Raw genomic sequence first — 24,130 nt, 5'->3', positions numbered from 1 at the left:
TTTTAATGATAATGTTTTTAATTTAAATTTGAAACAAGCTTGTTCTACATGTCAGTCCCAGTTGCCTCACCCTCCCCTCCTCCCCTGTCTCGCCCCAACCCCTATCCCATCCCCTTTCTGCACCCTAGGGAGGGTGAGACCTTCCATGGGGAGTCTTCAAAGTCTGTCATATAATTTGGAGCAGGGCCTAGGCCCTCCCCTATGTGTCTAGGCTGAGGGAGTATCCCTCTATGTGGAATGGGCTCCCTAAGTCCATTTGCATACCAGAGATAAATACTGATCCACTACCAGAGGCACCATAGACTGCCCAGTCCTCCTAACTAACACCCATGTTCAGGGGGTCTGGGTCAGTCCTATGCTGGTTTCCCAGCTATCAGACTGGGGTCCATGAGCTCCCCCCTTGTTTAGGCCAGTCTGGTCTTGACCTCTTTGCTCATCACTCCTCCCTCTCTGCAACTGGATTCCGGGAGTTCAGCTCAGTGCTTAGCTGTGGGTGTTTGCTTCAGCTTCCATCAGCTACTAGATGAAGGCTCTATGATGGCATATAAGGTAGTCATCAATCTCATTATCGGGGAAGGGCATTTATGGTAGTTTCTCCACTATTGCTTAGATTGTTAGTTGGGGTCTCTCCCTGACTCAATTTTCCTGCTCCCTCATGCCCTCCTCTCCCCTCCACTTCTCTCCTTCTCTTTCTCCTAACTCCCTCTCCTCTCCCCCTTGCTCCCAATTTGCTCAGGAGATCTTGTCCCTTTCCCCTTCTCCGGGGGACTATTCTCCCGGGGACTATGTATGTCTCTCTTAGGGTCCTCCTTGTTTCCTAGCTTCTCTGGCGGTGTGGATTGCAGGCTGGTAATCATTTGCTCTACGTCTAAAATATATATATGAGTGAGTACATACTATGTTTGTCTTTTTTGTGCCTGGGTTACCTCACTCAGGATGATTTCTTCTAGTTCCATCCATTTGCCTTCGGATTTCACGATTCCATTGTTTTTTTTTGTTTGTTTGTTTTTGTTTTTGTTTTGTTTTCCCACTGAGTATACTCCATTGTGTACATGTACCTCATTTTCTCCATCCTTTTTTCAGTTGAGGGGCATTTAAGTTGTTTCATGTTATGGCTATTACAAATAATATGGCTATGAACATAATTCTCTCCTTTTCGTGTGCAATTTTATCATTCTTAACAACTAGCAAATTCTCTTCTGGCTCAGCACAGAAGGCCGTATGCAGAGCCCGCATATTCCTCAGAAGCACATGCTCCCAGAGTTTGTTTTGTACTCTTCTTATGCTAAGCATTTCTTGAAGCATGTCATAGTCAAGGAAACACTGGTTTGTTCAGAGAATCATGCTGACCAGTAGCAGGGTGGAAATGGACATGTAGCCCTGTGGACCTCCTGCTGGCTTGTTGGTGGTGGATCTGGCCTGCTGGTTGCTGTACTATGTTCTGTTAATTGGGGCTCCTCCTCTGTCACATGGACAGACTGAAGGGCTGGTCTTGGCTGCCACGGGCACAGACAGCTGGATCTAATTGTGCAAAGCTATGCTGGACGAGGGCTGCAGAGGGAATGTTTTGGGAAATCTGCATCATCGTGACCCTAAATCTACTGCATGTTTTCCAAGCAGACGGTAGTTAAGGATTTGCTGAAACAGTAGTGGCTGTAAATGAGTTGTTATTCTATAGAAAGAACAGAACTGAAAGCCAAGGAAGACAGATTGCTCCTGCTCATTCAGTGGCGGCCCCCATGCATACACTCGACTCTGTTCCCACTGGCTTTGAGCCCACACTCTGCCTTCTCCTGGGTACTTGCCTCTGTCCTTTCTCCACCCCCAGCAGGTGTTTGTTTCAAGTCAATGAAGTGTTGCTCTCCCAGGAGACAGTGGTTGCACCCCTTGCAGTCAGCAGCCAAATGTGGGCGCAGCAGAAGTGGTCTGTGTGCTTGACCTACCCTGTTTCCTTGCTCCTGTTATCTGGGTATAGATGACTCTGTGCTTGTCTGGTCTGGAACCCTCCTTCCCCTCCTCACTCCTGTCACTTTCTCAGCCACCTTCCTATTCAGTCACATGGGCTCTTGATATTTTCAGTCATGCTGAGGTTCTCCTAACTTGGCCTTCATGTGTGCCCTTCCTGTTGCCTGGATCCCTTTCTGCCGCACAGTTGCCGGGAATGGCCCTCATCCCTTCCAATCTCCGTGCCAGGCCAGAAGTTTACCAGGCAGGCCCCTGGACACACTCTCTCCAGATATTCCCCTCCTTCATCCCAAAAATACTTTTCATTTCCCTACTTACTACACGTACTACAGATTTCTTCTTTCTTCTCTCCTGTGAAACCTGAGCTGTGTGGACATGAGTGTGTGTGATGTTTCCGTTGCTCTGTTTTCTCCACCCACCCCAATTCTGGAATTAGACATGGCTTACATCTGTCCACCATCACTGTTCCTTCATCTTCTCTTTGTCTGCCTTCATAGCCTTCCATCTCCCCCTTCCCATCGCCCTCTTCCTCCTCCTACAGAGTACAGAGAGAGAGAGAGAGAGAGAGAGAGAGAGAGAGAGAGAGAGAGAGAGAGAGAGAGAGAGAGAGAGAGAGAGAGAGGGAAGGAGGGAGGGAGAGTGCTGCACAGGAGACTTGTATCTAGAAAATATCCTTTAGGATGGACATCAACCTAGTAACAGAGTCAGTTGCTCTTTGGTATGCTAAGTTATGGCAGTCAGAATCCCTGTTTCTTTGCAGCCCTCAGCAGACACCAAGATCCTCAAGGCCTGGACCTCTCTAGCAGTGTCAGCTCTTGGGTGCCCACTTCCCCTCCCTCCCTCCCTCCTTCCTTTTTTTCTTCTTCCCTCCCATTGAGAACATCATATTTTCCTTAGGTGAACCTGCAAACTGGCAAACCAACAAACAGCACCACTGTCACTGTGGCTAGCACCTGTTTACTCAGTGCCCGGTGAGTGATGAGCCTGGATAGTGTTTCATTGTTTGACAATCTCAGGCCATTCTAAAGAGCAGACATTGCATCAGGGCCTACAGTTCTCAGGGCCCACAGTTTTCTTCTTTCTGTCTCTTAATTGCTTTATGATAGGTTTATACACATGTAATACATAAGGGTACAGATATTAAAACACTGTTTAAATGCTGTGTGAATATAGAGAAAATACAAAATGATATGGACAATATTTTAATATATACAATTAAGAATTCCTTGGATTTTATAAAGCTTGGAGATTGCAAGTCACTTCTTCTTTTATCATTTGTCTTTATCAAGTCTTCAAGACATGTCCAAGCTTTCTTTTTAATTTCATCCTTATCACATTTTAGTTGTTCTTGTTTTTCCTCCTCGCTGGCAGCCTACTATCCTGCTCCAGGGTGAACTAGCTGCTCCTTGGCCCTTTGCAGGGCTGCCACTGTGGGCCTTCTTTTTGGCTCCCTGCGGTTAGATTCTTCTTAGTCAGGCTTAGTAAGGTTTACTTCCATGCAACCTGAGAGATGAAAGCCACCATGTAGCCACAGGGAGAAGTGCTTTTCTGCCATCGTTTCCTTGTGTGCCTTCAGTGTTTGCCTGTGTCTCTGGCAGCCAGTGACCTGACCTTACCCATGGTTTTATCTTTCTAGAATGTCTTCAGGACTGAGATCATGTGGCACTGCTGTATTGTTCCTTTCCTTAGTGTAAAGTGGTGTGTGTGCATACTGTTACTGTCCCTCTTCTGGCTGAGTGGTTTTGGTTTCATGGGCAGGCTAGGATTGTTTACTCTTCGTTAGCAGGTGGACTAGGGAAGTGGAGAATGAAGGTGCCATGGTGTGCGGTAGGTGGCGGGCCTCAGTGAGTGAACACCCACCACTGGTTTCCCCGGTCCACCTGCGCGCTCTCAAATGGCTGTGTGGGTTAAAACACAGAGATGAATTGTGCCTCTTGTTGACTAATAAGTCTGTTATCAGTTAGTGTCTTACCTGCTTTCCACACATTCTCTTAGGCAAAGGTTCTCAAAAATAAAAAATGCCTAATTTTTATAGAAAATAGAATGGTTTTTTTTATTGAATTGTGATAATTCTTTGTATATTTCATATGTCTTTTAAAGGAAATCTTACCAATTACATTTAAAAATGTTGTAATCTTTTAGTCCCTTGTGTTTTCTTTTCTTAGGGTATAGTAGTGTTTTCATTTTTGGACTCTCCTCCTGCTTTGCGGTTAGGTTTTTGTCACCTGTCTTTCGCTTCATTGTTCTGCTTTTACTCTGTGTCTGGTGGCTTATAGTTATATCCGCTCTTTTCCTTTTGTGTGGCCAGGGCAGGACACTTAACCATACCCACCCTGCAGGAAGACAGTCGGGTTGATGGCCTTGCAGAGTGCAGAATCCAAATGCCAGCAAGTGAGATTTATTCTTGGGTGCTAGAGGGAAACCTGAATTTCTCCACCCTGTTCTCCCATGGCAGGTTGGGAGAGCTGTCTGAGCTCCTGTTTCCTGCCCAACTGTCATCTTCTTCTTGTTGGCAACATAACCAAGATCCTCTCTGGGCCCAGCCTCCCACATCCCAACCCTAGGCAGCAGACTCCACTGCCCACAGCCCACCAGCCTCTCCTGGCATAGCCTACCTAGGGGCTATGCTTTAGGTAAAAAACACACTGATTTCCAGGGACACTACAAAGTTACTCATTGATTTGTGGAGCCCTTCTATCCCCATTCTTCCATCTTTTTCTTCTAGACTTTTCTCTCTGGGCTGCAGGAGCAAAGTATCACTCCCTTGTGTTGCCTGGATTCAGTATAGCAGTATCTGCCAGTGGTTTGGGGCTTTGGGGTTTGTCAAGAGGACAGGTGATGGGCAGAAACCCAGTTTTAGTCACATACTAAACCCATTCCTTTCTCACCCTTGATTACAACCAGTCTCACTGAGTGTGACAGCATCAAGAGTCTCACTTGTGTGGACAGTGACACACACAAAACCCCTCCTGTTGTGTTCAGAGCCATTGGCATCTTCTAGAGCTGAGAAGAGTGTGGTTCTAGGTGTGTCCTCTTAGTGGATAGGGCTCTTTGAAAGAAAGGGATCTGGTGAGCACCAGTTCACTCCCTGCTAGCTGCAACCTTAGGTGAGTGGCAGTCTCTGAGCCTTGTCTAGCTGTGTCACCATGTAGATTCAATAGGCCATTTCATACATTTCATACCCTGCTCCTGGGAAAGCTGTTAGCTCATGACTGCAATCCCTTTTATCTGTTATATTCACTTTTGCAGCCAGAGGCCATGTGCCCCTCTTTGTTTTGGTAGATCCTTGAGTCAGCTCTGCCACCTGCTGAGTTCCTTAGAAGCCCTTGTCCAGGCACTGCCATGGGGAAACAGTTAAGTTCCAGTAAAGCTGAACCCTTATACCCAGTGTTAGGTGTCCCTTTTATATGACCCAGGACAGGGCATTATACATTTGCTTAGTCTGGTATGTTTGATAAGTTCACAGGCATGTTTTTTTTTTGTTTTGTTTTTGTTTTGTTTTAATGTGCCCATGTATTCCTGACTTAATTTGATTCATTGGCAGGTAGTAATATTTTATGTACCCATGGTTGGTGCTAGACAGATAGTGGTTTTTTTTTTTTTTCTTTTATTCACACACACACACACACACACACACACACACACACACACACACTTTTTTTATTTTACATATTGATCCCAGTTCCCTCTCCCTCCCTCCCATGTCCCCCCCTTGACACCTCCTCCTGGGTTGCAAACCTGTTGTGATGTCACAGTGCTTTGGCATTTGAACTCAAAATGGAGAAAACCTCTAACTTATAAAATAAAGTCATTAGGGCACAGCATAGCCATAAAGCGACTGTCCTGTGCACTAGGGAGTGGTAGCCTGATGGCCACTCGCCTGCTGGAGCCTCTGTGGAGGCCAGAAGGCCTGTCCTGGCTTAGGTAAGGATGGAGTCTTGCTACCCTTCCTGTCTGCTGCCTGGACAGATCAATTGTCTGCTTGTTACTTATTCTTCTCTTTAGAGATTGGAGGCCGGAGCAGTGGTGAAGGGTGTGTGCAGATGCTGATGCACTCCAAGACCTAGAGCAGTTGCAAGGTGCAGAGATGATGTGAGGGAGGCAGCTAGCAGTGTGCGCTTGGGAAATCTTGCCGCCCATGCCAGCGGACCTGGGCCCTCTTTCTAGATGTTGGGGAACCCTAGAACCCCTTAGACTCCAGGCTCTCTTGGCCTAGGGTCTTGGCCCTACTTCTACCTGTCCACTGCCCCTTTTCTTGTGAGTGTTGTTTTGCTGCTAATTTAGGCAACAGGTTGAAAGTGTCAGCCTTTGTTCCAAGCACATACAAATGGCTGCTCATCTATTCTTTATGCCTAAGAACTACTCTAGGTGGCCAGGTGCTGCTATCAGGGCTGTTTTTCAGATGAGATCAGGCTTGTTCAGGGAACTGTAGCCATAGATTCAGTGCCATTTTCAGATGACTAAAGACAGGCATGGAGAATTAGTGACTTGTCCTGGGCCACAGAGTGAAGGTATCACTAGGTCCATTTGGTTCTTCAAACCAGTCTGCTCTCTGGCCTTTCTGTGATGCAAATGCCTTCAGCACTCACTTATGAGACTAAAGCCAACTCTGCCAGTCACCAGTGGGAGGGTCTCTTGGGAGTGCTGACATTTCTGCTTCTATCCCAGGACACCTCATTTGTACATCCCTTCTAAGATGACTTCCTGTGGGTGGCAAGGTGTGTACATCTCTTGAGGACTTGTTCCTCTCTTGCTTGTCTGTCTCCTGAACCTGCTCGTACGTTCCAGCAGAGGACGGCTCTCATGTATCGCCTTCCCCAGTCAGACCCTATCCCAGTCTAGGCTGGTGCTCCTCCCACTGATCAGTGCCCTCCTGTCATGGCGCCTTTGTCTGCCAACTCCTTTGAACGGTCTCCATGAGTGTACCTGGCAGTTTTACCCTTTGTCTCTGTTGTCTTTGTTTGTCTCCTGCCAGAAGGTGGGGTGGGAGGAGGCAGGAGGAAGCTTGCAGCAGTGTACAGGGGTGGCATGGTGCCCGTGACTGGTGCCAGCCTCATGGCAGTCCTGAAGATCTGAGCCAGCGGCTCTTCCTTGAGGTGATGTGTTTTCCATGTGGATATACTGAGGTAACATGATTTGGAGAAGACTGCAGTTGGACTTAAACCCACATGTGGAGGGCCACGTGTTGGTCTGGAGGCTGAGATGCCGTGGGGGAGGTCTTCATGGGATACCACTCTTCCCCAGGACTCCTTTCAGAGATTTCTTCATGCTCCATGCACAAGTCAAGGCTGAGCCTTTCTTAGGGCATGTCATGGTGTCTGACATCCAGGGCTCACCTTCTGACCGTGGGCTCAGAGCTGTGGGGCTCACCTGACTGGAGGCTCAGAAGTGCTATGTCAGATGAGTAGGACTGTGTTGACACTCATTGTTGCCTAAGAATGCACACAGGTGAGGCTATTAAAAGGAAGTTGATTTTGTGACAGCGCTAGTAATAAATATTTGCCTTTGACTGGCAGAGAGAGTGTCTAAATAAACCCTGTGTTGCTAAGATTTTTTTATGGCAGCTATGTAGGCCTGAACCTATACCTATTAGGTCTGGGCCTGCAGAAACTGAGGTGCTTTGTAAGACCCAAGGAAGGTATGGCCATTAAGGAACTTGGAAACTTGGTTGAGCTCAGGACAGGAACATGGGTGCCACAAGGCTACCAGCTGAAGCCAGGGGTATGTGTGTGATCCACCACACTAAGCAGCAGGATGTAGAAGGTAAGCACGGACAGATCCAGGTGCGGCTGGGGCCTGTATCAGAAACAGGCACTTGGAAGACATGACTGAGGACTAGGACAGTCAGGCCTTTAAGACATGGCCTTGTAGAGAGGTTCAGGGGACAGTGTAGGGCCATGGTGTCCCAGTCGGGAGTTGACATTGTTGGAGGAATGACCCAGTGGCAGGAGATCAGGGCATGGGGAAGGCAGGAGGGAGAGGGGAGACAGTTGATGATACTCCGCTGTGGAGGAGAAGGAAGAGGGCTGGAGGAGACAGGTGGGGTGTGGCCAGGCATCTCATGTTACTGTTAGTGTACAGCAACACGAAGCAGGAAGGGGAACTGGAGCAGGAGGTTGAAGACACTGGCGAGACTCTAGGAAGACTGAATGGTGGGATGGGGCCAGGTTATGTGGTCTCCAAGAGGGAGGCCAAAGAGGCCAGGAGAACTGCAAGTGACACAAGTTCCGTCCTCACAGCTTCTGTTTTCTGGTGGACTCAGGGAATCTGCACGGCAGAGGGCAAGACCCACATTACTCTGCTCTCAGTCTCCTCTCACACTCTCTTGACCTCAGCCAGGGTCAGAGCTGGCCAGCCTAATGGCCTGTAGGTCTAGGGCATTGGGAGGGCCATTACAACCCTGGCACATCCTGAATTTAGAGCTTCCAGACCTTCCCAGCCTCAACCCAAACCCCCTTCCTCCTAGAGCCAGCTTGTCTCCTCTGGTTGGTGTCAACTTGATCACAGTCAGATTGGTTCTTTATTGTGAACCCTTTGAGGCCTCGCTCAGTGACTGGAATAGTTTTGTCCTGTTCCTTCACATTGTCCAACCTCACTTCACACAGATGGAATCTCTTGTAACCCTGTAATGCCCGGCACAGAAGGGGAAGGGCGCCAAGGAGGCTGGCCCAGAGAGTACTTCAGTGCAGATAGAGCCGTCTGACTCCATCTGACATCCTGATAACCTTTCTGTGCCAAGGTTGGAGGATCCAGTACCAGGGAGCTCTCAGACCTCATTCCCTCCAAAGATACTCCAGTGCCTGCTGTGGGCCAGCACACATGCCCGGTGTGCCGACACCCTCAGGGATGGAACTGATGCCTAGGACCCTGGTGATGGGGTGGCAGGGCTGGGACTCAGAGTGAGGACTTGGTACTTGAGGTTCTTTGCTTAACCCAGGCTGTCAGAACACCTCAGACAGTGTTGTGCACTGCTGAGGTTTTAATTTGAGGTTTAGTTTGCTAGTGCACAAGGCTCCCCAGAGAACTGCAAACCCCCCCCCCCAACAAACACAAACAAAAAAAAATCTCAGCAGAGTTCAAATGAAGGTCTCAGAGACATACAAAGTGAATAAGTTTGGGGCAGATGTGTGAAGTACCTGCAGTTACTCTTGCTTGTATGACTGTGGTGAAAAGAGATACAGAAACCATTTCAGGACAGTAGTGGGAAGGGAGAGAGAAGAAGGTACTTGATGTTGGAGCTGATGCTGAGCTGCAGTGTGTACCCCAACCACCGGGGGAAGACATCTTCATCAAGTGCCCATATGGTCTAGGCATCCCATGTTCCTATGTCCTATAAGAATGTAAGTTCTAAACTGGTCAGTGGTGGCACACGCCTTTAATCCCAGCATGTGGGAGACAGAGGCAGGAGGATCTCTGTGAGTTTGAGTCCTGCCTGGTCTACAGGAAAAACAAACAGAAGTTCTACAAAGACAGACACCATGCCACTGGGGTGTGCACAGCCAGGGCCGGTTCTAACTGTGGATCCATACCGCCTCTCTCTTCCAGGTGTCTTCCCAGGTTGTATTCTGAATTAAAAAACACACATACGCATGCGTATGCACAGACATTCTTCCAAAGCACACACATGCACACACCCACCGCTACTGTTGTTTATTTTTGAATGCAGGGAAAATATGGAGGGAAATGCCATCAGTCAGCGATTGGACGCTAAGCAGTCTAATTCCTGAATGTTGTTTAAATGCACTGGTTTTATACTTAATTATAATACACAGTTTCTCAGCATTGGCATTGGGAGTCCTAGGAGAGAGAGACCTTTGTCTTGACACAATTCCGTTGAGGCAGGAGAACTATGTGCTGGAAATAAATCCAAGTCCACATTCCAGATAAGGTGCAGACAGCAAACAGAGTCATTCAGGTGTAATTTTGAGAAGTGTAGTCACAGCATTCATTCAGGAGAATGAACACAGCACCACTTGCTAAAATGGGATGTATCGATTCTTTTGAGAAAAAAACTGCAAGAAGGGCCTGTGCATGGTCTTCCCTTTGTTTGCTTACACTTTCCCAACCCTGACTCCTTGATGCATGTTTGTTCTAGCTGGTTGGCAGCTGATTCTCACTGAAGATCTTTAGAATGTTTCAGGTGTGTATCAAAAAACAAAACAAAACAAAAAACAAAAACAAAGTTGGTAATAAGACAGAGGCCTGGTAAGAATCAGAGGGTCTTAGAAGTTTAGGTAGAGAATATCCCTTCCTCTTTTCTCCGTCAGGGCACCTGGCAGCACAGGCTGGGGATGCTGGGCCTTTTCCTGATGGCCTTTCCTTAGTCTTCTAGACTCCAACTTGTTCCTGGTGGTGCCTAGGTTTTTTGGCCTCTTATTCAAGGAGTTGAAATAAAGGCTCACACAGATTACAAAAGTGGCAAGGAAACTTTGTTTGAAGCAAAGTAATAGTTCACTACAGGAAGAATCATGCTATCAACAGTGATAATGATTGTATGAGTAGGGAATTCAAGATCCCCGATTATTATTTGGGGCTTTCTTTTAAGGGGTTCAAGAGAAGGAGTTTGGTTGCTAAGGGCTGTAGCATGGGTGACTCTCTGTTTTGATTGGGGGTTTACATTATGTAAACTTTCATTTAATGTATATGTCCTTTCTCATGATGCATCTTATTTTAGTCATATGCACAGGCATGGGATGGTAAATTAGGGATCCTTTCCAAAAGTTCACATAGAGAACACAGTTTGCCTTATTGTTCAGGTACTTACACTAGTTCAGGCAGCTCAGTGGGGGGGGGTTATTTAGCTTGCTACCAGGTTGCTAGGTAGATTGTTTGAGAGGCGTGTGTACAGTGCATGCAGGTGTGAGGTCTTGGGCTGTCATGTGCTCAGCCCATACCAAATAGAGTCCTGGATCCCTGAATTTGCTTGCCTTTGCATGATCATATCCAGTTGCTTCTGTTATCCATACAGGAGCTGACCTTGGTGACAGGTAAAACTTAGCTTCTTTGATTCATTAAATGACACTGCTAAACCTGCTGAGAAAGTAGATAATGCTCCCACACTAGTGGTACTTTTCTCTCCTGTCTCTTTGGGTGTATGAGAGATGGGGGGGGGGGAGAGTCAGCTTCAGGAAGGAATCCCAGGTAATCCCAGAAGCATCTCTGGTTGTTGAGGCTTGGCCTGAGATTTTGCCTGATTGCAAGAATGGAGGATGTCACTTGTAACATGAATAATATAAACCCAGAGACAGATATTGGGGTTCCAGCTGAAGATCAGAAAAGCAAAGCAGCCAAGCCACCAGAGAGCTCTCACTTCTACCAAAGCTGGGGCAATCCTGTCCTCAGTGTGGCTGGAGAATAATTGCCCAGGACTGAATGCCAGCTCTCAGACCCTGCTCCTGTCTTATACACCTCTCCAGTGCTGGGATTAAAGGTGTGAGCTCTGTTTCTCTTTTAGACTGATTCACTCTCATGTAGCTCTGGGTTGCCTTGAACTCACAAAGATCCATTAGCCTAGGTCTCGTGAGTCCTGGGATTAAAGGAGTGTGCCACCACTGCCTGGCCTCTATGACTGTGGCTAGCTTTGCATTCTGATCTCCAGAAAAGCTTTATTAGATCATAAACAATCTATCCACAGTCACATGACCAACAAAATCTGAGCTTCCTCAGCTAGATTTTAATTTTAAGCTAGACTAGAATCCTGGAGCTATCTTGAAATCCAGGTGAATCCTGCTGGTTTAAACACTTATCCCCCTTCTCAGACAATCTGCACCGTAAGAACTCCTCTAGGTCCCAAAGAAGCTGGTACTTAATATTTTGGCAAAGTAATCTTGGGAACAAGGGGAGAGTATTCTGCCTCTCTGCTGTTTCTCTGAGCCTGCCTATATGTATCCTTACCTCAGACCCAGCCCTCCTCCTGCACACCTGCAGACCCAGCCCTCCTCCTCCACCTGGCGAGCTTAGGCATAGTCAGGCTTCAGCTGTGCTGATTTCCATGCTCACTTTGCAGCCAGATGCCTGTGTATTTTGTATCCTGACTGAATTCCTGTTGACACCAACTCTGTGCTTCCCAGGAATTGGCCAGCTGCGGATGGAGTAAGAAGGAGAAACACAGTCTTGCCCCTAATGTTGTGGCCTTTACCCGGAGGTTCAACCAGGTAAGCACCATCCTCCAGTGTCTGTCCTTACAGCAGTCCACTGTGCCTGCAAAGCCCCTCAGGGTTCATTGTTAGCCTCCTGGCCCTGAACCCCAGCACTCTTTCCTAACTGGCCATCATCTGGTTCACAGAGTGAGTGAGAACACACCTTTCTTGTGCTGAGGACACTGTGTAGAAGCTCAGCTCTGGGAGGTCAGGGGTGGGGATCTAGCCTCTGCTCTCCCTTCTTGCCTCATTTCTGTCCCCTTTCTTCTCCAGGCTCCAGGATCCTGGTCTGCCCTCTTTGCCATATCTCTGTCACAATAGGACCCCGTCCCATGTCCTGTGCTTTTGGCCCAAACTCTTCTTTCCTGATGTCCCTTGTATAGGGAGTGCCCAGCCTGTCTGAGGTCTGCCTATCACACATTCCCTCACTGCACCTTCTTGTTTCTTCCATGTGGTCCTCAACTCAGTTGTTTTTGTTTTGCATGTCCTGAGATCTCTGTGAAAACTTGTTTGTCCTATTCATCATCATCATCATGTCTCTACCACCTTGTCAGTGTCAGGCTCATGTGTAAAGGACTCACGTGAAGCCATGAGTAGGGTGGTTAGAAGACACTTCTCAAGTTGCACTTCCTTGTATTCTGACCCACCTGGCCCCACACTCTCTAAACTGACTTGGTCCTGCTAGAACTCTGGCTTTGGGTGTTGTGGAATATTTGTTTACACTGTGTGAAGATGTGTCTCACTGCGATTGGTTTAATAAAGAGCTAAATGGTCAATAGCTATGCAGGAGAGTATAGGCAGGACTTTGGGCAGAGGGAGAACTCCAGGACGAAGAAAGGTGGATTGCCAGCCAGACACAGAGAGGAAACAGGAGGTACAAGATGGGAGAGAGGTGAACCCACATGGTAGAACATAGATTAATATAAACGGTTAATTTAAGTTATAAAAGCTAGTTATGGAAAAAACTTAAGCTAAGTCCAAGCTTTCATAATTAATAAGCCTCTGGGTCATTATCTGTGGGCTGGTAGGCCCAAGATAGTGTAACAAGAAAGCATGCTACATCTGGGTTTGAAGAGATACCTCCTACAGTGGAAGATGTGGGCTCCTGGGAGCAAATGAGAAACCCAGAGGCCAACCGAAGGCACCATTGCCTCTGATTTCTCCCACAGAGCCTCCAGAGCCTGTGCTTTGATAGTAAGATACCTCAGGTTCCCTTTGCATAAGCCAGACCTCCACACAGGATTAGTCTCAGTTTTTTTTTTTTCTGGTTTCCAGTGAGCATGGTAGCCTAGAGGTTGTATTACTGCATGACTGACACTCTAGGTGCTGGGGCTCACATTTCTTTGGGGTCTCAGTTTCATCTGGGTCTTCCCTTTTAGAAATGCCTGGTCCTGTACATCACGGTTGTTCAACCTCTTCAACCTTCTGCAGCTTCTGCATCCATCCACGGCCAGGCCCTGACTTATAGTCTGAAGATCGGGCAGGGCTGGCACTGTTTGTTGTTTGTTTGATGTGGTGTAATAGGAGCCAAGACCAGCATAGCTGCCTCTGTGCTAGGGGGCTTCACAGCTTGTTTGCATAGAGAAGTGATTTCTTTTCTTTCTGTATTGAAGATCTTTTTCTTTCAAACTGAGCTTAATCTAAAAGAGAGAGAGAGAGAGAGAGAGAGAGAAAGAGAAAGGAAAAGGAGCCTAGTTGAGGTGGCGCAACACTCAGGAAGCAGGTCTCTGAGTTTGAGGCCAGCCTGGTCTATAGAGTGAGTTCCAGGACAGCTACACAGAGTGACACACAGAAATTCTGTCTTGAAACAAAACAAAACAAAAATAGGAAGAAAACAAGAGCCATATGTGTACACATTATCAGAGGATTCATAGTTTTCTTAACAAAACTCTTTGACTGGCAGCCAACTTAGTCCCCACCTCTAGGCAGCCATAGAACTCACAGAGGATGGGTCTTTGGGGGGGGTCTCTGTAATCTGTTTCACACAGAGGTGCCAGGTCAGCTTGGCAAAGCCATACAGCCTGTGTGACAAACAGTTGTACCGTGTCCATCCCACACCAAGTGGTGCAGTGATCCAGAAGTCAAGCAGTGTTTTTTCAAGCAAAATGCTCCAGGAAATGCAGGCCATGGAGAGCCAGAGCTTCTGTACACAGCCTGGGAGCTCCAGCTTGAAAACTGGCCAGAGGCCAGCCTTGGCTCACTGCTGAGGCTGCTGTCTTTGGGATGAGCTCACTGGTCAACTTATGGGCGGGCTTGGACCACATGATGAAGACAGGACACCTTATCAGACTCCAGAGCTAGCAGCCCACTGACCTCTCTGAGCCTCAGTTTCCTCATCTGCACCTGAGAATGGCAACATCGCCCACCTTACAGAGCCACTGCAAGGGTAATAGGAAGTGGTGTCTGCAGTAGTGTGCTGCAAATGTTTCAGAGGTGTGCAAGGGAAAATCTGAAGATCAGAAGGCTAGAAGGATGTAGTTGGAGGATTTGGGGCCCAGTGCTTAACTTAAGTCCTGCTTAACTTGTCTGCTCCACCCTGGGATCTGAGTGCCTTAGGATTTACTCACAGAGTGAGTAGCCAAGATCACCCAAGATCTGTTATGTCTCTACCCCTCTGGAGTTCATCCTGGTCTTCTGTGTTAGCATGAGGACCTGGCAGTATCATAGCTGAACCGGCTTCCAGAAAGTACAAATACACATTTGATTTGGGGGCTTGGTGCTGTCCTGAAGTGTCTGAAGGGATACTGAATTTGAGCCTTAGTCATAGCTTGTTAGGTATAGGACATTGGACTGGCTTCTGGCCTCTGCACTCATCTAACTCAGGGATCATCTCTCAAGTGAGTTTTGAAGATTAAACGAGAAACTGTACTCAACCCAGAGGAAATGATTTATTAGCTTCAGAAAGAAGGTTCTGTGGTACCTGGTTAAAAGGGAGGTAAAGCAAAAGTGAGGGGTAGAGGCTTAGGAGTATATGTCAGGGCCAGCAGTGTGCTCAAGGGGGGGGGCTTAGAGAAATGAGACCAAGAATTGCAGACTTCTGATGTTTCTCATGGGCAGAGGAGGTTTGCACACGAGGCTGGGTGAAGGCATCTAAGAATAGGAAGAACACTCCACAAGTGCAGAATCTGAAAATGCACTTCAAGAGTGAGGAGTGCAGAGCACAGGCCGCCTGAGCAGAGCTGGTAGTGTGTTCATAGGATTAACCACAGGCACAGAGCAAGACAGAGCATCTCCTGAGAGAGCAGGTGTAGGTGATGCTGCCACAGCAGTTCTGAAGATGGAGGGAAGGGTAAGGAGGGAGGGACCAGTGAAGTCCAGGAAGATGTTGTGCTTTTCTTCTTTCAAGTGGGCAGACTCTTGATGATGCTCGTGTCTGAATGAAAGCATGTAGGCCAGGGAAAGTCAGAGTTGGGGAGGTGGCGAAGGCTTAGAGGAGGTGGGAAAGGGGTATCCTGGGATATCTCATGGTGCAAGATGCTGTCATAATGGAGACACAGCTGCAGGCAGCCTATAGGTGCAAGGCCCATCTTTGTCTTATCTTCCTCTGGGAAAACAAAGGCAAAGGGGGAAATTGGGGTGGGAAGCTTGCTGACGGCGTAAGACCATGAGAGAGTCCTAAGCATTGACAGTGGCCCAGGTGCAAGACTTGCAGCACTTGAAGTATCTCTGGGTGCCTTTGAGCCAGCAGGTGGGAGCATGGAAAGACATGTGGTTAGTCCATCCCTGCACATGGGCTGGAAGGATTGGGGTGAGGGCAAGGGGTCTTTAAGCAAAGAAGGGGCTGGAGTGAGTGATAAATTATAAGACTGTAAGAACAATCTGCCTAAGAGGAAAAAGGGCTTCAGCTTCTAGAGGGCCAGGTGAGAAAAGGGATGAGAATGGATTAGAAGACTTGAGGTTTTGGGTCCATGGTGAGAACATAGGATTTTTTTGCTGTTGGACAGCCCTGGGAAGTGGGGAAGGAAGTGACAGAGGGAGCTGAGGGTGATAGTTGCTGCAGTCAGAATGGTAAAGGGATGTGAGGCCTTGTTCATTTGTAGAGATGCCATTGTTGCCAATAGAGAAAGGTAACTTTGGCAACAAGAGGAAGACAGTGGTCCATTAGTGTGCACGTACATGTGGAGGCCAGAGGTTGATCTCAGGTGCCATTCCTTAGGTGAAGCCCACTTTGCTCTCCCATCCCCTTGAGACCAGATCTTTCCCTGGCTGCAACTTGCTTAACTAGGCTGGTCAGTAAGTCCCAGCAACCCTCCTGTTTGAGCTCCTCACAGCTACTCCTGCCTTTTTATGTGGGTGCTGGGGACTTGAACTCATGTCCTCCTACCTACACAGCTAGCATTGTTACCAGAGTTGTCTCCCCAAGCCTGGGCTTTCCCTCCCCGCCCCCCAACGTTTGCTGTTTGTTTTGTTTGTGGATGACAAACTGAATACAGTGCTTTGTATCACAGCTCTTCTTTTCTGTTCACCTGTAATACTTCTGTGGCATCCCCAGGGTGTCTTAGTATACCCCAGCCAACCTGAGAGACAGCTACTTCGTCAAAACAATAAGGTGTTAAACAATACTCTACATGTATGGAAGCTTATTTAATTCATGACCAAATGGCCTTTTCAGCATTTCAAAAAATTAGGGTAAACACTGTATCAACAGGCAGAATAAGGGGAAAAAAGCCTATAATATCCAACATCTATCGATGATGTTGTGCTCTCATGCTGGTCCTGTGAACACCATACAGATGTCCTGGCTAGCGTAGTAAGACAGGACAGTAAAAGACATTTGGATAAGAGAGAAAGAAATTGAGGTGCCTTTATTCTTAGTTGACATGACCGTCTATAGAAAATTCCAAAGAAGTCATTTTTATAAACTCTTCTGGGCAATAATGCACGGGCAAGAGAGGCAAGGCCATTCATTGCACAGAGAGGGGTTGTTTTTGTTGTACTAGCAATGAGGAATTGGGATCTGAAGGTTGAGAACACTGTTTGTAATAACGCCAGGACCCAAACAAGATTTAGGTGTTTATTTTTATAAAACGTGGTTTATATGTTGAAACCTGCAAAACACTGATGTAAGTAATCAGAGTAGATGTTAGGAAACAGGGAGGGGCTCTGTCTTCATGGATGAGAAGACTAAGGGTCATTGACATGTCAGTTCCCCACTTGACATTTAGATTCAGTGCTGCTAGTAAGATCCCACAGACTCATCCCAGAGGTTGTGCAGTGTGGCCAGAGACCAGAGTAGCCAGGGAAGTGCTAGGAAGTAGAGAAGCTGTTACAGAAAAGCAGGGATGCCTAGGCCAGTGTGCTGGAGTGTGTACTGAGACCGTGCTGAAGAGCTCTCTCTCTCTCTCTCTCTCTCTCTCTCTCTCTCTCTCTCTCTCTCTCTCTCTCTCTGTGTGTGTGTGTGTGAAAATGAATTTTAGATACAGACTTTAAGCCTTTCCTAAAAATTAACTCAAAATGGATCAGACATTCAGGTGTTAACTTTTAGCAGGAGACACAGGCAGGGAATCTCTGCCCTTGGGTTTGACCATGACTGTTAGAGACCAAAAGACAATACACAAAAGAAAGAAAAATTAGTGAGTTGGGAATTTATCAAGACTTGGATTTTTTCCATTGTGCAAAAATCATAATTAAGAGAATGAAGATAAACAGACTGGGAGCCATGTGTGCGAAGCACTTGTCTGAAGCAATCTACTCTGAAGACTTCTCAGCAGTCCAGATGCATCACCATGAGAAGATGCTCGGTGTCTTTCCTTCATCACCAGAGCACAGAACAACCATGGCACCCCAGGAGTTCTGAACCACAGCTGAGCTGCTGGGGACTCACTCAGGGTTGGTGATGCAAGAGAGCAAAATGTGGTTCAGCTGTTACCCTCATGCACTGACTCAGAGGCTCAAACCTGCATGCATGCACACAAACACACACAAGCACACACACACACTAGCACAGCAGTGTTCATGGCAGCTTATTAATAGTTGTCAAAGATGAAGGAGCTGAGATGTCATCAGCAGGGCATGGGCAAACACATGGCATAGTATTTACTTAGAAAGTGGAATGAGCTATGAAGTCACATAGACACAGGGGCTTTTCAGCATGTACTTCAAGGTGAAAGCCAGTGTAGAAGACTACCTTTTGCTTCCTGTTCTCTTTCTCTTCTTTCCATGACATTCTGGAAAAGGTAGAACTACAGAGACGAACCAGGTGGTGGTGGTGCCTGCCATTAATCCCAGCACTTGGGAGGCAGAGGCAGGTGGATCTCTGTGAGTATAAGGCCAGTCTGGTCTACAGAGTAAGTTCCAGGGAAGACTCCAAAACTATAGAGAAACCCTGTCACAAAAATAAATAAATAAATAAATAAAATAAAATAAAATAAAATAAAATAAGGAAAAAGAAAAGGGAGTTTCTGTTGACTCCCTCCCCCAATGCTGTGGATGGACCTCAGAGCTTTTTCCTTGCTTTATCAGTGAACCACACCTCTAGCCCAGATTTGTATGTTTAAGAGGGCGAGACAGTTCTATATAGGGTAATGATGGATTCATGACAGTGTCTTTATGAAAGCACACAGAACATTATAGCACCAAGACCTCAATACACACAAACTAGAAACTTCAGCTTGAAGATGGAACATGCAAAAATGCAAAACAAAAGAACAGTGAATACACAGCTCTGCATGTGCTTTCAAAGTTGTGAAGTCACTCTTCAGAGGGCAAGGGGAAATTACACAGGAGCACCGTGTCCTATCTACAAGTGTTCTTCTGGTTAGCAGTTAGGAAATAGTGCTGAAGGATGTATGCTGGCAAGTGGACAGCTGAGATGTAGATGACCGTTTCCCGGGATCTGGTTTCTCTCTGGTGGAGTGGGAAGTTACAGATAAACAAGGGGAGGAGCTAGAATCCATGTGCTAATTGCATAGAGTTGGGGATAACAGTATGAATTCATATGAATTTTAAAGTTGCTTACATAGAGAAATATAACTGTACATGGGTAGTATATGCATGCACAAAAAGCAGTCACACAAGTGTGCTCACACACACAAATACACTCAAACACACACATACATGCACATTCTCACACATGCTTATGCGAACATGTACATACAGGCATGCATGTGCACACCAAATACAGTCACATATTCACATGCACACACACGTTTGCATACACTTACGTTCACAGGTGTGCATGTGCAAGAGGGCACACACACACACATTCTCTTCCTTCCTCTTTAATTGAGGAGGTCAAGAAGCACCAGTAGTCTGTTATCAGCAAGTAAATCCCAGAACCAATCTTGGTTTCTAATAGTATTATTTAATAAATGGAACCAGAGTTCCTTGGAGAAAAGACTGCTTTTAGGGCTGTGCAAGGAATGTGCATAATGGGTCTGAAGCATATGTAGTACCAGAAGAAGAGGCAATATACAGACCAACAAACCAAAACACAACTGGGTTATGACAAAGGAGTGGGGAGAACAGAGTGCTTTGGATGAATGGGTAAAGTAGGAATAGTTGGAGCCACAAAATAAATAAGGTAGCATTGGACAACAAACCAAAGTTCTTTTAAGTGTCCACAAGACCATGCTGCTATAAATAAGTGGTCAAATGCATAAATGGTGAAAATAGATGTGTGTTCCATACAGTAGGCTCTCAGTGCATGCAGTTGCTTGTCTTCAGGAAGGTGGAGCATAGCTTCATGCAGGAGAGGAGGAAGCATATATCTAGGAAGAGTGGGCAAACATAGCCATTTCTTTCCAAAGTGTGATGGACAGAGGATCAATAGGCCATGTACAAGTACGTTGTTGACTGGCTTTTAACTTTGTCATGTTTATAAATGTTCATAAACCCGGCCTGTGGTGGCACACACCTTTAATCCCAGCACTCCAAAGGCAGGTCTCTTGAGTTCTGGTCTACAGAATGAGTTTAAGGACAGCCGGGCTACATGGAGAAACCCTGTACTGAAAAAACCAAAAAAATAAAATAAATGTTCACAAAATACTTCTGTATTTTACAGGGTAAATCTTTTAAAAGAGAATGTACCTTTAAATATATAGATGGGTATATTCAAGTTGTTCTTCAAAATATTCTTATTTCTCATCACCCAATCCTTATATAAATGTACCTGTTTTCTCTGCTCTTAAATACACAAAATGCTTTTCTCAAACAATAGTAGGAAGAGGGCATATGGCACAATAGAGAGATGAGTAAAGGACCCGAGCAGGCAGACGGTACACATGGCTTATAAATATTGGGTGCAGAGCTAGGGATGCAGCTCAGGTGAGTATTTATGTAGCACACAGAAAGCCCTGAGCTCAGTCCCGGCACCATATTAACTAGGTATTGTGGTGCACACCTCTAATCCCAGAACTCAGGAAGTGGAGGCAGGAGGGGCAAAAGATAGAACAAAAAATGCCAACTAGAAACTACAGGAAACAGATACTTGGATGGGCATGAGGGGAGGGCAGAGTATACAGCAAGCTACCGTCTGGTGTTCTGTGCTAGTGAAGAGCAATGATTGTGATACGTTTGAGCCCTGTTTGAGAACACAGGTCCCTTTACATTTACCAGCAGACCTTTGGTGGCTAGGTTCTTTATACTTTTGTTCAAGTCACCTTTCAAGAGCTTGTCCTATGCATTCATAACAAATCTACAGAAATGTGTCTGAAGATATCACCACAGTCTTGTTTATTATACTAGAGCTCTAGTAGTAACCCCACAGTGGTAAACATATTGGTGATGAAATTCTTAGATGCTGGAAAAATCACAGATAAATACTTATCATTTCTAAAGCTGCTTGTGATATATATGCTTAAAATTTACCAGTTTCGATTCAAGCCAAGTATGGATATGGGGAGGGGAGGAACAGGACATAAATCATAGCTTGTCATTGTTGGTCTGTAGATCTGAGCTTGCAAATGACCTCTGCCTTTGTGCTTCTTTGCTTTCTTTTCTTTCTTTCTTTCTTTCTTTCTTTCTTTCTTTCTTTCTTTCTTTTAATGTTTAAATTTTGTAATTGGAGATTTAAAAACCATATACTTGTACCCCTGCCTGTCTTTCTTGCCCCTGTCTACCCCCCTCTTCAGCACTACAGCCCTCCCAGGTCCATACCTCACAGACCTCTGCCTCTGCGTTTCAGTGAGTGCTCTTGCTTGACAGGGGTTACCTTTGTCACTGCACTCAGAAGCCAAGCACCCTGAACTGGGTGGTGCCCTAGACCCTTTGTTTCTTGCTCCAGCACTGAAGTATGGTGGTCCACATATGGTTGTCTGTCCTCACCACTGTACCACATAGCCCTTCTCCAAGCCCGTCAGCCATGTAGCTGTTCTGAATCATGGCATACACAGTGACACCTCAGCCCTGCCTTACTGAGTAAGCTGCCTCCTGTCTGTCAGGGCCCTACACTGCAGTCCTCAGACTCTGAGCTACAGCCATCATTACAGCTACCTTCTGGTCCTGATTTTTTGGAGGACTCTTCCACTGGACCAGATACAGACTTAGAGTGCCTGGATCCTGAACATAGTAGGGCTTCATGCAACTTTGTTGAACTGACTGTTGCCTCAGAGCCTCTGCACACTAGGTGTGCAGGTCCCTAACTAGCTCTACTCCTTCCAGAACCATTCCAGGAGAATGTGAAGTTTTGGCACACAAGAATCTGTTGAATTATACATAATGGAGCATCACACTTGAGGTTATGTAGCATAGGAAGTGCGCATATTAAATATAAGCTTTGCAGGCTTCTGTTTGGTGTCCAGAATGACTGTCTTCCAGAAGCACCTGGTAAACATTTGAGTCTGAACTTAATTTTGACAATTCGCTGGAAAAAATGATTCTATGGAAATCCTGGCATAACCTGTAGGCAGCCTTGACTAATTACACTGAGGCTTAACAAAATGGCCAATTGCTTATTCTCAGTATCTCTTGCTTTCTGTTGGTAAAGCAGCAGTATTTTAGTCAGGAGAAGTTGTGCTCTTGTGCAGCAAGCTTGTTTTGTTAACTTCAGGCTGTCCTTCAATACCTCTTTCCTTGTGGAATGAGGGATTTCCACATCTCACCTTCTTACCCACCATACACATAGCTGCATCCTCTGCATCATCTCTCTGCCTCGCTGCCCTGCACTCTCCGACACCACTGTCCTGATGTCAATGAGGCATAAACAAGAAGCACTAAGGCTTCTTGGCATTCTTTGGCTGACTGCTTTCTGTGTTTCCTTGTGGTGCTGTGAGTGAGCCACCAACAGACTCAGGGCCCAGGAGGCTGTTTGTATAAGTGAGGGGCTGTGCATGAATAACTAAAGCTACCTTAATGGCTGGCCCATGCCACCTCCAGAAAATCCACACCCCTCAGGCCTAGTGGGACTCTGCATCTTTTATTATTGGCAAACCTCTTTTGGAAAATGAAGTTTGGCAGGGTGGTGGTGGCGGCACACGCCTTTAATCCCAGCACTTGGGAGGCAGAGGTAAGTGGATCTCTGTGAGTTCGAGATCGGCCTGGTCTATAAAAGCTAGTTCCAGGACAGGCTCCAAAGCCACAGAGAAACCCTGTCTCAAAAAACCAAAAAAAAAAAAAAAAGAAAGTTTGTTACAATTGTTCAAATATCAACAAATTCTCCTTGTGTTGGGCTTGGCTGGGAGTATGGACTTGTGGAAAGTATGGTTAGTAGACACTACTTTTTGTCTGAACTTTTGCCCATATTCCATATTTTCATCTGTCCATCCATCCATTCTATCATCCATCTTCTCCCCACACCTGGATCTTCCCTGAGGCACCTGCAGAGACACTGGTGTGTATAGTGGGGGCCAGAACTGTTCTGTATCATAAGGAGACAGGGCAGACATGGGGCCCATCTGGATTTGGGTGCTACAAGTCCCCTTCATGTGACCCTAGGCTGTGCTCTCAAAGCTGCCTAGCCCCATGGAAACCCTGCATGGTGGGAAAAGGGTGATATGGACAGCCTAGCATTTAACCACTTCTCTGATGTGTGTGTGTATGTGTGTGTGTTTGACTCTACAGGTCAGTTTTTGGGTTGTACGAGAAATTCTAACAGCACAGACTTTAAAAATAAGGGCAGAAATCCTGAGCCATTTTGTGAAAATAGCCAAGGTAAGTTGTTTGTTTGTTTCTCAAAATGTGTTTCCTCTGAACTTTGGCAGATGCTAGATGAGGGACAGGTAGAAGGCTGTGACCTGACCTCTCCAGGCAGAGCCAGTTCTGAGATCCACCTGACTGCTCACACCTTGTGTGAGCCTGAGAAATATGCCCCCTCCAGTCTCATAATTCTTTGGCCTGTTATTCCTCTTGCTTGGACTTCCGGTCTCTGCATGTGGATACCAGTGGTTCCCTGGTATCCATCCATTCTCCTTTGGGCTTTGCCAGTGCGTGGGGCTGATAGGTTGTAGTTAGCTTCAGTGCCTTTGATCTAATCATGTCCCACACAGTTGTAACATCAGGCTCCCTCGCACCCATTCTGAGCAAAGACCTGGACAAGTTGACCCTGCTGCCCCTCTGATAGGCTCTGTCCATGCTGCTTGCCGGACTCCACCTTTCCCTTTTTCTCTGCCTGTCAGGCTGTGTGGTGCCATGGCTTTCCTGAACCACTGTCACGCTCAGTAGCGGTTCCTGGGCCTGACAGACTCCTTGGCAGCCCAGTTCTACCCAGTTCATGACTTCCTCTAGGTGCACACGTGTTGTCCTCCCACCGTGATTCTGGACCCAGGCCCTTTGGTGCCAGGTGTGTGGCAACTGCTGTGCCGGTGTGGTCAAATTTGTCGTTCAAGGCTATCATTCCATTTGCACAGTAGGAAGGGGTGGTGAAGAGAGATGAAGTGTCTATGCTGAGGGCTCCAGCCAGCTAACAGAGCAGGGCTCTCAGCCATACATGCCCTCCGTGGAGCTGCTGTGCCTCCCATCCCCAGGAGGTTAAGCAGTTTCTAACTCTCTCAGGGGCAAAGGTCACTGTCCTATGGAGTCTCCAGAAACATTTGGGATCGGTGCTGTTTTTTGTGCTGCTTGAGGCTGGGTCAGAAGAGGATGTTGAGCAG

The 24,130-nt window shown here is 46.7% G+C and overlaps 1 protein-coding gene across 4 annotated transcripts in view; it reads left to right on the top strand.

Annotated features, from left to right (window-relative positions):
- The window catches only part of Ralgps1 (Ral GEF with PH domain and SH3 binding motif 1), a 231,887-nt gene that overhangs the window by 69,456 nt on the left and 138,301 nt on the right, over positions 1-24,130 (top strand). For all 4 annotated transcript variants that reach the window (XM_051185235.1, XM_051185234.1, XM_051185233.1 and 1 more), the window contains exons 5-6: positions 12,036-12,119; positions 23,103-23,192. In XM_051185235.1, the coding sequence (XP_051041192.1) occupies positions 12,036-12,119; positions 23,103-23,192 (174 nt within the window). The remainder of the gene's footprint in view (positions 1-12,035; positions 12,120-23,102; positions 23,193-24,130) is intronic.

The sequence above is a fragment of the Phodopus roborovskii genome, unplaced genomic scaffold (genome assembly GCF_943737965.1).
Source record: "Phodopus roborovskii unplaced genomic scaffold, PHOROB, whole genome shotgun sequence".
Classification (NCBI taxonomy): domain Eukaryota; kingdom Metazoa; phylum Chordata; class Mammalia; order Rodentia; family Cricetidae; genus Phodopus; species Phodopus roborovskii.
This window is presented reverse-complemented; position numbering and strand designations above follow the sequence as displayed.